The following is a 14,697-nucleotide window of genomic DNA, read 5'->3' as shown; positions in this document are numbered from 1 at the left end:
ATATTATAACAAAATAATTATAACTTATTTTCATTGTTGACATTATTTTATGGACTGATTTTTTTTAATTATACTGATATACTTATGTATTTTTAAAATTGTTCAACCACATATCTTTAAATTCATTAATAAAATAAAATGAAGGTTAAACATGAAAAACAATAATTTAAAATATAATAGGCTTAAATGCATAATATTTATTTTTTTTTGTTACCAGTTTACAAGATCAAAAAACTTGTCTCAATGTCATTGTCATTTGTCAAATTATAATTTTTATTTATTTGAAATTAAATGCAATTAAACGGCATTCCTATTCTCAAACTCGGCTATTTCGTTTTAAAAACTAAGTATTTTACTTCGTGGCAGCTTTTTAGCAATAACATAAAAAGCTACATGAAAGTATAACTTTACTATAGAATTAAAAATTATACTAATAAAAACGAATACTATCGTAATATCGTTCCAAAATTTGACGGTATTTTGCGCGGGAAGTCGATTAGTAATGAAAAACTTCGTTACTTATTTTTATGATTAAGCTTAATTATTTCTTTATTTAATTTTAATCAAAGACTGAAATTGTGATCCATCAAAAATGGCAGACGGTCTGGATCATTTAGTCGTCGATGGTAACGAAATATTAGAAATGAAGTTAGGTGAGTTAACCTTTTCGTAACATTGCTTAACATTTATTTTATTTGTTATTCTTATACATTTTTTCTTATAGTTAGGACAGTAGAAGATTTGGAAAATGATGACACAAGTTTCGCGCCGGAAATGTGTCATCAAGTTTTTGGAGAAAATGAAAATATTTTTGGTTACAAAGACCTGCAAATAAAACTTTATTATACCGCGGGAAGTCTAAGAACATACCTTTCAATTACATACTCAGATAAGGTTAGTAATTTATAAATATGTGTATTAATATAGACCATATGGACAGTAAGTTAATTACAACTTCTTTAATTTTACAAGAAGTGTTTACTTAATTTTAATTATTTTTCTTAAATAACATATCTGTATCACCAACTATAAATGTAATTACTACTAACATCCAACTTCATTTGCATCAATGATCTTTCTGAAAACTTCTTAATATTGGCTCTGATTTTAGTTGTTAGGAAGAAATATTTATATATTAAACAATACTTTTTCATAAAAAAGTTATTAATAAAATACAAGTATTCACAAAGATAACAGTGTGAACCAATATACCACAAAGTAATCATATATATTAATACGCCAAGGTTAAGATGTTTGCCTCCCTTTTTAGAAAATATCTCACAACTACTCGACATAAATTATATATCATTTTATCAATAATTCCTAGCTCTACTGGAATCCACAACAAAGAAATTTATTATTGCTTTTGTTTAATTTAATTTTGAAAAACGTCAACCTGATTGATGGTCGGTAATTTTTTAAAACTTATTTACTGCAAACTATTTGTACAGGTATTACTAGTTATATATATTATAAATGAAAAATTAATGTATTTATACATCGTCAGTTATACTTAGTAGTTTTTCATAAAAAGTTCTTCATGTCACAAAACGTAATAATTATCAATCAAATGTCAATCATAAATGATAATTGTCTTAATATTAGGACAAGTGTGATGATATTTCACTAAAAATGTATGATATATTTGTCAATAAGGTGTAATATATGGATGAATGACATCACATGCTCCTGCTGGGGTTTGGTCGGTATTGTACCCCCAAGTGCTGAGGCCGACATATAGTCTAGGACTGCCTACCCGGGCGTCCTGAATATCACCTGTTATATAAAAAAAAATAATAAAAAAGTACTTTTAAAAAGTTTGTGAAATGGCAGTCAACTCTAGTTAGTTTCTTGTTTAGAAAATGTTTTTATGAAAAACAACTGATGAACAAAGTTATGTAAAACATATAACAGAGTCAAAATGGTAGCAAGACTATTTTTTGTTAAGAATATTTAATCTACCTACAATAAGAAAATGTTTAATAATTATTACAAATGACAAATGTAATGTAACTCAAACAGTTTCTTAGGTTACCTTATTATACACAAAATTGTAAATACAAATAATTTGTGTATGATTATTTAATTAGTCATTCACATACATTCAGAGCCCTAAATATACTGTCACGTCTGTGTCATATCATCTTTTTCATTCCAGTAAAGTTTTGGGTCAGAATCTAATTGACACGAGTTTTCATCTTCTGAGTTTAAGGACCAATTTCACATGTTGAGGATAAAGTATTCTTCATTTTTGAGTTATAAATAGACTTTGGCAGCAGGAGTAGAATATTTCACTAGGACCTGTTTCCACTCAATTGATAAACTGCAACTGTTAGATTTATATTTTCAAATAGAAATATGTCATAATATGTAGTAGAATTCAATTGTAAAAGAGAATAATATATCATAAACTTTTACCTGTTGGATAAGATTATCCGTCAAATAGCAGTATCAGGCCCTGAGACAGATTCAAACAAAATTTTGAAAGATTTGCAATGTTTTTATCTTTTGTCTCTTTTTAACCGACTTCCAAAAAGGAGGAGGTTCTCAGTTCGACTGTATTTTTTTTAATGTATGTTACATCAGAACTTTTGACCGGGTGGACCGATTTCGACAAATTTTTTTTTAATCGAAAGGTGGTGTGTGTCAATTGGTCCCATTTAAATTTATTTGAGATCTAACAACTACTTTTCGAGTTATATCTAATAATGCCTTTTCACTTGACGCTTTTTTCGTCGACCTACGTTGTATTATAACCGCATAACTTTCTACTGGATGTACCGATTTTGATAATTCTTTTTTTGTTGGAAAGGGGATATCCCTAGTTTGGTACCATGATAAGGAAACCAGGATCTGATGATGGGATCCCAGAGAAATCGAGGGAAACTCTCGAAAATCCGCAATAACTTTTTACTAGGTGTATCGATTTTGATAATTTCTAATTTAATTGAAAACTGATATTTATCATGTAGTCACATATAAATTTTATCGAGATCTGATAACTGCTTTTTGAGTAATCTATGATAACGCGTAGTTACTTGACTATTTTTTCGTCGATCTACGTTGTATTACTCTTCGATGTAATTGAAGTCGGTTTTTTTTCGTTTGCGAGCAAACACAATTATATTTTATATTATGTATATGTACATATCATTTACAACAAAAATTTTGAGAAAATACTGAACTAGTTTGTTTAAACTAGTTTTCAGTAGTGTTGTCAATAATATAATGTTTGTAGTTCATAAAAATATTTTAAACTAGTTGTGCTCGCAACTTCGTCCGCGTGAACTGATGACTTTATGAACTGATTGATATGAAACAAACACAAAATGTTAAGTTAATCTTGCCACAGCGCACAATATATAAATAAAAAATAAATAAAAATATCTTAAATGTACAGACAGCGACCTGTTACATTTTTATTATATGTATTGATATGTTTTCAGATAGATCCAAAGAAATCAGACGGTTTAAAAGCAGATGACATAGAGGGTGCCTTAAAGAATGTGCTGGCGCCTGGATTTCTTACCAATTTAGATGTCTTTGTATCTAAATTACACAAGGAAAAATCTTTTACTCCATATGGCGACCTTATCTATTCTTTTACAACCTCAAAAGGTTAGAAATATACATCTTTAATCTTAGGTTTATTTGTACTTGTATGTTACTTGTATGTATCTATGTACTTTACTTTTGTTTGGGAAATATTAAATATTCGTGAATTCCTGTTGTGTAAATAATTCGGAAAAAGACAAAATATTTAATGTATGCCTCTCAGTTTGCTGTGGATCAAAAATGTAGTATTTATAGCATTAATCTAAAAATGAAACATTAATTTGACAGTAACAAACACTCAATGGTATGTAAGAAATTGAAAATCATGTTGGGGTTCTACAAGTCATCAGCTAGTTGCTGTGACCAACCAATAAATCGTCTAATATTTTTCAGTTATCTTACAATTTGAGTTACATCAGATGTTACATATCCACAACTTAATTTTTTGCGATTTTCTCTGTGTTCTTGAACTCATAATCTTGAACCAAAATTTAGCAAATACTTTCTCATATCCCAGAGGTTTTTTATCAAGATTTACCCCATATTCCGAGTTATTATGGTGTTAATACTTAAAAACGCATTTTGGCCATGTTTGGCATGCAATTTACAAGATCTCAAAGCCAAGTCCATATTAGTAAGTTTACTTGTGTGTTGATGTGTTTGATAAATATTATACATAAATGAAATAATTTTAGATGGTGGTGAGCCCAGAACATTTGAGATTTATTATTGTGAGGTATCAACTCGTGGATTTTTACAATTTCATCGAAGACTGCAGACTTTTCTGTTGTGGTATATAGATGCAGCTTCCTTCATTGATACAGATGATGACCAATGGACATTCTTCTTAGTGTAAGTTTGATTAAATTTAATTAAGCTATAGTAATAGATTACAGACCAAAAGTTAATAAGAAAATCAATAAGTAAAAAGTAAGAAAAAAAAGTAAAGAAAAATGGTAAGACAATATTTTATTAAAAATTTGTTTTCCAATTACAACTGTGCACAAAAAAAATTAAAAATAACATCAAGTCCTTTCTTGTGTTTATTATTTTACTAGTAAAAATAAAATTAACCAATATTCTCATTACATTTAACTTTTGTTAAAGCCAACTTTCATGGATAATAAAAATGTAACTGTATGTGTATTTCTGTGAAAGGAGATATTTGAGAAAAAAATGTATCATTTGTGCCATCTTGGCAATGTTGGCTTGGTGATGTTAGCAGCCATGATACCAAAGTAATGAATAAATGAATGAGAAAAAATATAACGACGCAAATAGAAGCCAAAGATATTATTTTTAGAAGTCATGTCTGTCTGTCAAATATATATGTATATATATATATATATATATGTTTATACACGCGTTATTCAATCAGTACTGAAAAAAATTTGATGTGCTTTTCACAGTTGTATGCCTATGCCAAAGTCCTCCTGCGACAGCTAGTGTTTTTATTTATATATTTGCTACTACACAATGAAATCATAACAGATACAACAAAGTCTCATAAAACTGATTAATGTAAACAGTACGTTACATACATCAATTTGACTGCGGAATCAGTAGTCTCCATACATAAATTTTAGGTTAAAAATATTTGGTCTTTCTTCCAGATTCGAGAAGTACAACACAAGCGAAGGGCGCCGGTACGCGACGGCGGGCTACTCCACGGTGTACCGCTACTATGCCTACCCGCAGAACAAGAGGCCGCGCATTGCCCAGGTCCTTACCCTACCGCCCTTCAGGAGGATGGGCATTTGTGCTCACATGTTGAAGGTACTGACCTGGCCTGTTTTTACTAAAACCCTTATTTTTGTTTTGTAAACGACACTAGAATGTTCATTTTTGCTCAAACGCTACTACTGCGCTGGTACTGATTGCTGGCCAGTTTCAACTTAAATAATTAGTACTATATCAGTGACCAAAATATCCGGTATAGTTTAAAATATGACATTTTTATTAGATTCATATCTAGGAAAAATAAATCTCAAGAGTATTGTCACTGCTCTGGTTCTTGTAGTAATTATGAAAATGTAGTTGATCGACTATCAATTTTACACTCTGGTAACCCTTAATTATTTTATAGCCTATGATACTTCTAATTGTTGTAATTGTCTTGTACTTCTTCTTCTTCTTTTATAATTACACTCCCATAGGAATTGCCAAAGTCAGTGTTTTCCATCAATTACTTTTGAAGACTCTGCTCGTAAGATTAGCGTTGTGATACTACAAGGTTATGTATGATTTGCTTCACACCACTTATTCGTCTAAAAAAAAACAAACACAACCAATGTTAGTATGTTAGTAAAAAAAAAACATTACATTTTAATATTGTTATCTAAAATAAATGTACTTAAAATATCTGCTAAAGGAGTATTTAGATGCGACAGAATAGATTTAAAATCGATAAGACGGGGAATAAATGGAGGTAGATAGTCGAATAAAGAACGGTTTTTTGGGCAAGAGAAGAAAATGTGATCTAATGTGCCTTCATCCAAACCACACTCACAAATAGAGCTGTCCCAGACTCTAATTTTTGCTAAAAATAGAATAGATAGAGTTAGATAGTCGAATAAAGAACGGTTTTTTGGGCAAGAGAATAAAATGTGATCCTATGTGCCTTCATCCAAAGCACATTTACAAATAGAGCTGACCCAGACTCTAATTTTTGCTAAAAATACAGGAGAACAACATTGTCCAGGTCGCATGCGGCAAATTGTTGAGCAGGCGGTTTTGATTGCTTTCCTGTATTTAAAAAACCATGGTTTAACCGGAATTTCAAGCGGGATGGAGGCATAATGCTTGCCTCTGTCCCTACTAGATATAGTCCATAGGGTATTCCACTCAGTTATTAAATCCTTTCTAACAAGTGTTAAAAGATCATGGCAATGTGCTTTATACTGGCTTAGCGAGCCTGATGACGAAGCTTCTTACATAGGCATCCGCACTCTCATTACCAGCAATTCCATTATGGCCTGAAATCCATGCCAGCGCTACTTGAATATTTTTAGAATGACAACCAAACAGTAAACTGCCTTATTTTTAATATTATTGGGAACTTATTTCTTGAGTGAAATTGGTTAAAAGCAATTGCCTCCAGAGAGCTTCCGGAATCCGAGAGAATAATGGATTTATCCAATTGATGGGATTCAATAAATGAGAGAGCGGGGAGCTTGAAATTCAAAATCACATTAACCCTCGGAATCCACACTGCTACACCCACGCAACTTTGCTCATTCAATTTGGAAGCGTCTGTAAAACTAAATAACCAATCTCTAAAGTGCTCATTAATAATTTGTAGACACTGATAGTTGAAAAGAATGGAACCCTTATCTTTTGGAAAATTTAATATTATATCACAGAGAATACAAGAGATTTAAAAGGCGTCTCAAATAGAGGATTAAGTCGACATTGAAAGTTGGGACAGGGTAGGCGAGCGATTTTTCGATAGCTGATCACAAGACATGGAAGATTTTTGTGCATCTAATAATTTGAGGAAGAAAGTAACTGTGACAGATAATGAAGTTTGTCAATAAATGGGCGGGAAGAAGATTGAAAGATTTTGTATACAAACCTATCAGATAAATATTGCCTTCTAAGTTGAAGTGGTCGGTCAACACACTCAACTTGAAGAGCATTTATGGGTGATGACCTCATAGCACCTACGACAGTACGAAAAGCTTTCGTTTGAATTTTATCTAGCGATTTCAGATAGGTTCTACTGCATGGCTCAAGGAGAAACGATCCGTAATCTAAGTGACTGCGAATCAGAGAATTGTATAGAAGTTTCTGGGTATATGGGTGAGAGCCCCACCATACACCAGAGAGGGCGCGAAGAATGTTTATACTCTTCTCACATTTTTGAATTATTTGGTTAATGTGATGAGTACCGTTCATCTTAGAGTCAAGATAAACCCCCAAGAACTTTACATAATTCCTCATTGGAAAAACCTGAAGATTATTGTAAATACTAATATTCTGGATAGATCTAGAGCACGAGAAAACCACTGTACTTTTTTTCGTTGAAATGGATAGGCCATGTTTATCCAGCCAATCATTTAAATAATTAACGGCAGAGTTCATGCGAGCGGAACAATCTGAAATATTCTTAGAAGAAATGTACATTGCTATATCATTTGCATATTGGAGAACATTCCAAAAGCAATTAAGAGATAGGTCTAAGTCATATGTATAAATATTATAGAGGAAAGGGCTTAGCACAGAGCCTTGGGGTAATCCTTTCCATACTAACTTAGGGGGTAGAAAAGAATTTTGAGAACAGATAATAAGAGAGCGAGAAGAAAGATATTTGAAAATAAAATTAGTCATATTCACTGGAACACTCAGCTGGAGCATTTTCTGCCTGAGTATCGGAAGAAGTACGTTATCATATGCAGATGATATATCAAGGGACAATCGTACCATTGATTCATTCTTCGAAAAAGCAATGCGTATGTCGGTTATAAAAGTTCCTAAACTGTTGGTGGTGCTATAACCTTTTCGAAATCCGAATTGAGTTTTAGATATAACGCCTTTACTCTCCATTAACCATTCTAGTCTATTTTAATCATGTGCTCTAGAATTTTTCCTAAAGTAGCCGAGAGAGCTATTGGGCGTTATCCATTGGGGTCTGAGCTATGTTTTCCATGTTTTAAAATGGGCAAAATAATTTGAGTACGCCATTCTTCAGGAGGAACCTCAGATTAAATGGAATTCATAAAATTTAGATATACACTTGAGTTACTGGACCGCTTTTGGAAATAAAAGAATAGGGAATCTCATCTAAGCCTGGAGCGGAGTCTTGAAGAACATGTAGTACCAACTGAAGCTCCTCCATAGAGATCGGCGAATCGAAGTAGTTTGTTGGTTGAAGGGACGCAGAAATATAAGTAGAACATTCCTCAAAGCTTGAGGCAGATAAAGGTGCTAACTTTTGTGCGAAAGCACACAGATGTGTCATTAGACTGTTGAGGGGGACATACAAAGTATGACCCTCTAAATTTTCTGATATTATTCCAGACCAAAGAGGAATGGGAATCCGGAGAAAGACTTTCACAAAAGCGTGACCATGCAAGTTTCTTTTTCTGAGCAAATAGTCGCATCAGCTGCCACCTTTTTATACTTAAGAAAATTTTCCATAGTCATGGATGTTGAATATGACCATTCAGCAGACTTACAGAGTCTACACATAGTAGTGCATTCTGCATCCCACCACGGAGGAGACAGTCGTCTATGATTTTCAGTAGTTTTTAAAGGGATTGATATATCTGCAGAACGTATAAACACATTTTTAAAATTAATATATTGAGAGTGAACATTCTCACAAGTGATTGGCGGAATATGACAAACTTCATTATCGGTGGTTAATGCAAATTTAGACCAATCTGCCTTTGCCACTGTATAATTGAATCTAGGCCGGCCGGTAATAACATTTAATCTGGAGGAATAGGTAATCGAGATGATTATTGGGAAATGATCACTACCAAAACTGCTCTACTACTACTACCAATACTGCCCAAGAGAGTGAAAGAGATATTGAAGGAGAACACAGTGACAGATCAACTGCACTCCTCGGATTCTGTAGGAGGGAGACACGTCGGGTAGGAGAACCACTATTAAGTATTACCAGGTTATTGCTATCTTTTAGATTCAATAGTTGTGGGGACAATTGTCATTAAAATATGATCCCCATGAGGCGTGGTGAATATTGAAATCACCTAATATTATAAGGCGAGCAGGGAGTGAAGATATAATAGATGAAAATTATGATAAAGCTGAAGAAGAGGGACTAGGCACATATATTGACACAAAAGTAATATTAGAAGAGCGGAAGGCCACGACATTTATATGTTCACTATGTACAGGTAGAGGGATATGACAAAATATACATTTATTTGAGACGAATAAAGCAGCTCCACCATGGCTATCATTTCTGTCATCCCGGAAACATGCATAACCGGGAACTCTGAAGCGAGAGCCAGGTCTTAACCATGTTTCCTGGATAGCTAGAATTGATGGATTGAAATGATTTATTAAATGAATAAGGTCATGTTTTTTATTTTTGATTCAGCTTGCTTTCCATTATTGGACAATAGAGTAGTTGGCTGATTCAAGCTGGTGAGAGTTTTGTTTGGTAGTCCGGTGTCACTAAACCGGGAGATAATATTAATAAGAATGTTGGCGAGTTGTTCTATTAGGTTATCATTTGGAGATAAAGTTTCCTGTGTCAAGGCACATCCATTAAGAGTCTGCGTTTCAGGTTCCCTCACAATATCTCGATGAGCTAGATGGTCGTATCCTGGAATAGTAGTGGGGATTGCGCGGCGAGCGGCGAATGTTGTTTTTTTTTAAGATTTGCTTTTAGGATGGTTAGAATTGAGAGATGTTGATATAATATTGTTGTTGGGAGAGGATCTAAAAGTGTCAGCAAACGAGCTTTTTACTTGGGGAAATCTGGCTGAAGCTTCTAAATATGAAATACTCTCTTGAGACATTACTAATTTGATCGCCTTATGTCGGGAATGCTCCGGGCAAGATGTATTGTTTGCATTGTGAGTACCAGAGCAAAATAGATAGGTTGGTGTTTCTACCCTACAAGTTTCTCCTTCATGCACCTGAGTACATGTGAAACATCTAGGACTTGACCTGCACTGTGCTTTAACGTGCCCAAATCTACAACATTTGTGACATTGGATAGTGGGTAACACATAGGTTTCTACAGGAAAAGAGGTAAAATAACAATAAACATGGGGAGGGAGTTTCTGTCCAGTAAATGTGAGGACTACAGACTGTGTTGGGATCCATACAGGAGAATTATGTTCATTAATGGATTTTCGACTTAGTCTCCGGGCCTTGACAACTCCCCCATAACTAGAGGGAACTAGTAAATTCGTTACTAATTCTTCCGTGGACCATTCAACAGGTACTGCACGGATGATGCCTATGTGAGATAAGCTGTAACTGGGAATAGATCAGTATATCCAGAGCTAGTAAGAACTGTTAAATCCAAAAAGAAATTGGCCTGCTGTGACGTTTTGAATTCTATCGATACGCGATTACGCCCAATTCGCTTTATGCCGTCGATCACACTATTAGTTACTTTATTATTGAGTAAGAACTGTCCGAATGGAATAGGCCGCAGAATAGCTCCACTGTTGGGATTAGTTTCCGTTTTGGAAACATAGCCAATGAAAGGGGCAGTATCCTCGGTCGAGTATAACCTCTTTTCATTTTGAAATTCCGGCGAGACATAATTCAATTGAATGGATGGTGTTTGATGGAGATTATTAGTGGGTCTCTTAGAATGGGATAAATTAGGGCCGCTATTATTTCTTTTTCTATTATTAGTTTCATCTATTTCCATTGTTTGGGAGAAATTATAGGAACCTCCACCAGGGTCAGGGGGTTCGGAATCCATAATTAATTACTTAAATATACTTACGCTTACAATATACACTACAAAAACAAACAAATAAGACTTATACACACAATAAAACTATACACAAAAACTAGGAAAATAAGCAAAACTTTATGCAACAACAACAAAAACATTTGTAATTGTCACTCGAACAAAGAGCAGAGTCCGTTTTCAATTGTCTTATACATGAGGAAAATAATTGTAATTATAATATTAATAAAAAAAAAAAAACGACTTAAATTACATCGACAAGTAATACAATGTAGGTAGACGAATGTTAAATGTGACCACATGATAAACATCGGCTTTCGATTAAATTAAAAAATTATTAAAATCAGTACACCCAGTAAAAAGTTATGCGGATTTTCGAGAGTTTCTCTCCATTTCTCTGGGATCCCATCATCAGATCCTGGTTTCCTTATCATGGTACCAAACTAGGGATATCTCCTTTCCAACAAAATCGGTTCATAAACGACGGAGTTATCCTCGAACATACATAAAATATATATATATATTTTATGTATATTCGATATATATATATATATATACGGTCGAATTGAGTAACCTCCTTTTTTTGAAGTCGGTTAAAAATGAAGTAAGCTTTATTTTGGAAATAGTTTTATCTATTGAAATTTGTATTGAAGTATATAAAGTTGAAAAATGAGTATAGTTTAAAACTATGAAAATACTTTTCAGGCCATCTACTCGCATTTTATAGCTCGACCTGAAGTGATTGATATGACAGTCGAAGACCCATCAAAAGATTTTCAGAGAGTAAGAGACTATGTGGACGCCAAAAATTGTGAATCTCTGCCAGCATTTCATCCTTCTAAACTAGTAAATGGGTTTGTTGCATAGCTTTTTTTACTTAAATTATTTTTGTTTATAATAATAATAATTTTGTATTGCGACAATTAATATTATTTTTCTATTATAGATTTACCGATGAAATGGCGAAAGAAGCATGCGAGAAATATAAAATAAATAAATTGCAAGCAAGACGTGTTTATGAAATACTCCGCTTGAAAAATACTAATACATCAGATAAAAATGCCTACTTGAAATATAGATTGAATGTTAAAAATAGACTTAATGCACCTTTCCAAGTGAGTCTCCTCTTTCATTTTAAATGCTTTCACTGTAGCATTATACTTTTCTTCTGAATATTTTTTAATTCCAGAGCAGTAAATTGTTTTTAATATTGCTATTTGAAATAGATTGCAAACTGACAATCATTACAGCCTATACAGTCCACTGCTGGACATAGGCCTCCACAAGTTTACGTCAAAAATAACGTGAACTCATGTGTTTTGCCCATAGTCACCACGCTGGGCAGGCGGGTTGGTGACCGCAGTATTGGCTTTGTCGCACCAAAGACGCTGCTGCCAGTCTTCGGCCTGTGTATTTCAAAAGCCAGTAGTTGGATGGTTATCCCGCCACCAGTCGGCTTCTTAAGTTCCAAGATGGTTGTGGAATATTGTTATCCCTTAGTCGCCTCTTACGACACCCACGGGAAGAGAGGGGGTGGCTAAATTCTTTAGTGCCGTAGCCACACAACTGACAAACATAAGCAATAAAACTGTATGTACTTATGTATTTAATTATACATTTGATTTTTTTAGAAAAAGAATTTAGAAATGAAGAAGCTGGAGAAGGTCCTAAAGCCACACGAATATGCGGCGACGGTCAGTTCTAGCGGCCCCTCGGAGACTCACGCGCGCCTATCCACAACTTATTTGGCGCTTGAGGAAGAGTACCGCCGCGTTGTGCATCGCCTCGAAAACGACATCTAACTACATCCAACGTCATCTATAACAAGTCGGCATATTTTTCTATTTGTTGAGTAGCGCCATCTTCTGACTGTTAACGCTGTTAATGACAATTTTCTCTGTGTTTAGGGGCTATCCGTAAATTATGTCACATTGACGGAGTGTGACAAGGGGTGGGGAGGAGTCCAAAATTTAGTGACATCACATTTCAAAATATACGTAATTGTTACTTTGAACTACATACCTACTAACGAACTTTAACTTTAAAAAAAAATTAAAGTTTACATTTTTTATTTGCAAATTGACAGTGTACTAATTTATGAAATGTTATATCTATGTTTGAATAATTTATTTATCTATTTATTCTTCATTACACACCGAAATACAGACTCACATAGTGTTGTTGTCGCTAAAAGAGCGATTTTGATGTTGATGTTATTAAAAAATAATTTAAATAGTAATAATAATAATGTTGAGACTGATGTTTTAATTTAACAATTTCTAGTTGTTAACTTGCAAAATATGTGACGTCACACTAGGTAGGGTTCGGGGACTCTAAAACAAACAAATAAATGTGACCAACTGCGACAAATATGGGGGAGGGGTAAAAAAGTCCAGAAACTCGTGTGACGTTGTTTATGGATGGCCTCTTATTAAGTTCACTGCTAGAGTAATACACCGCTGAACTATAAGCGCCTCCTGACGAAGATATACGCTACTTAACGCCAGCTATCACCACCAAAAGAAAACTATAGTCTTACATAAAAGCTAAATCTGAGCTATAACTGAAAATAAAAAACTACTTATAGCATCCATCGATCACGCCCACAATTGGTTAGATAATTAATGATGGTTTAAGTTATATAATTCATTTTCCTAATTATAAATTTTTAAAAAGGTCTGATTAAATAAATATATTAAAATTAATGAGTATTCATAAAAATATCGTCAAACTAAATAAAGTCACTACAAATCTTGGAGTATTGTTTGGTGTCAGTAAAAGTGTAAAGTGTGTGGTCTAATGACCACTGGGGACCTTTTTTAATGTTTGTACATAAGCTCACAATCAGATTTAGCATTTATATATCAGACTGTAGCGCCACTGTCTCAGGGAAGAGTATGAGAATATTGACGCTTACAAATATGTTTTTGAATTTTTTTATAGATGTCAGTTCCCATACCAATGTTGAGATATTATGCCAGTAAAAATTATTACATTAGTAAGTATAGCCAGGGGTACTTTATAAAATTATTTGCAACATGTAAACAATAAAAAAATGTGGGCGTCATTATAGACATATTTAGTTTGTTTTCATTTGTTTTAAGTTTCTTGTAAAATGTATATTGAATAATTTTTTTTAAAAATTCATATTCAATTAAGCAAGGTACTTTTTTCAAAAAAAGTTCATTGTGATGTGATATAATGTTATTTGGAATATTTTTGTGTAGATTTTATCACTTACTTACTGACTGAAAATGATTAAACTAATTTGAAACATATATTTGTAGTTTTATTTTAAAATTTGTTTTAATTTTATTACCCTTTTTATCCTTATGACTTCTAAGCCTTTCATTGTCCATCATTATGGAGTGTAGAAGAAAAGAGCACCATCTTATTGAGGAGTAAGTTGAACAAATGAGCTTAATATACGACAAATTATTGTTCAAAATTCGACCGAAATGGCGCTAATATTACCAAAAGTATGATATGAAGTGAGCAATTATAGAAAACATGAAGTATGCAGAGTTCGACAAACGTTTGGTATACAGGATTTCCCCGAATTGGTGGATAATCCTGCACGTGCGTGTGCGGGGGAAGAGGTGGGTTACAACACAAAAAAATCTATCTCAAAGTTCGCGGTCTATGCCAGTTTTTTTGAAATTTAGAAAAAATTCCAGTTTTTCTCACATTTGTCACGTTTGCTATTTGAGGCCTTGATCGGATTTTTTTTTTCT

At 33.4% G+C, this 14,697-nt stretch overlaps 1 protein-coding gene across 1 annotated transcript; it reads left to right on the top strand.

The window, feature by feature from the left end:
- The first annotated feature begins 483 nt into the window (after positions 1 to 483).
- On the top strand, positions 484 to 12,800 carry LOC123664073 (histone acetyltransferase type B catalytic subunit). Its single transcript, XM_045598690.1, has 8 exons — positions 484 to 653; positions 725 to 894; positions 3,447 to 3,618; positions 4,251 to 4,407; positions 5,169 to 5,331; positions 11,669 to 11,817; positions 11,910 to 12,078; positions 12,595 to 12,800. Exons 1-8 carry the CDS (start codon positions 593 to 595, stop codon positions 12,763 to 12,765), a joined length of 1,212 nt encoding a protein of 403 aa, XP_045454646.1. The 5' UTR covers positions 484 to 592; the 3' UTR covers positions 12,766 to 12,800.
- Positions 12,801 to 14,697: the final 1,897 nt, after the last annotated feature.

The sequence above is a fragment of the Melitaea cinxia genome, chromosome 21 (assembly GCF_905220565.1).
Source record: "Melitaea cinxia chromosome 21, ilMelCinx1.1, whole genome shotgun sequence".
NCBI lineage: Eukaryota > Metazoa > Arthropoda > Insecta > Lepidoptera > Nymphalidae > Melitaea > Melitaea cinxia.
The sequence above is the reverse complement of the archived record's forward strand: the minus strand, read 5'-3'. Positions and strand labels throughout refer to the sequence as shown.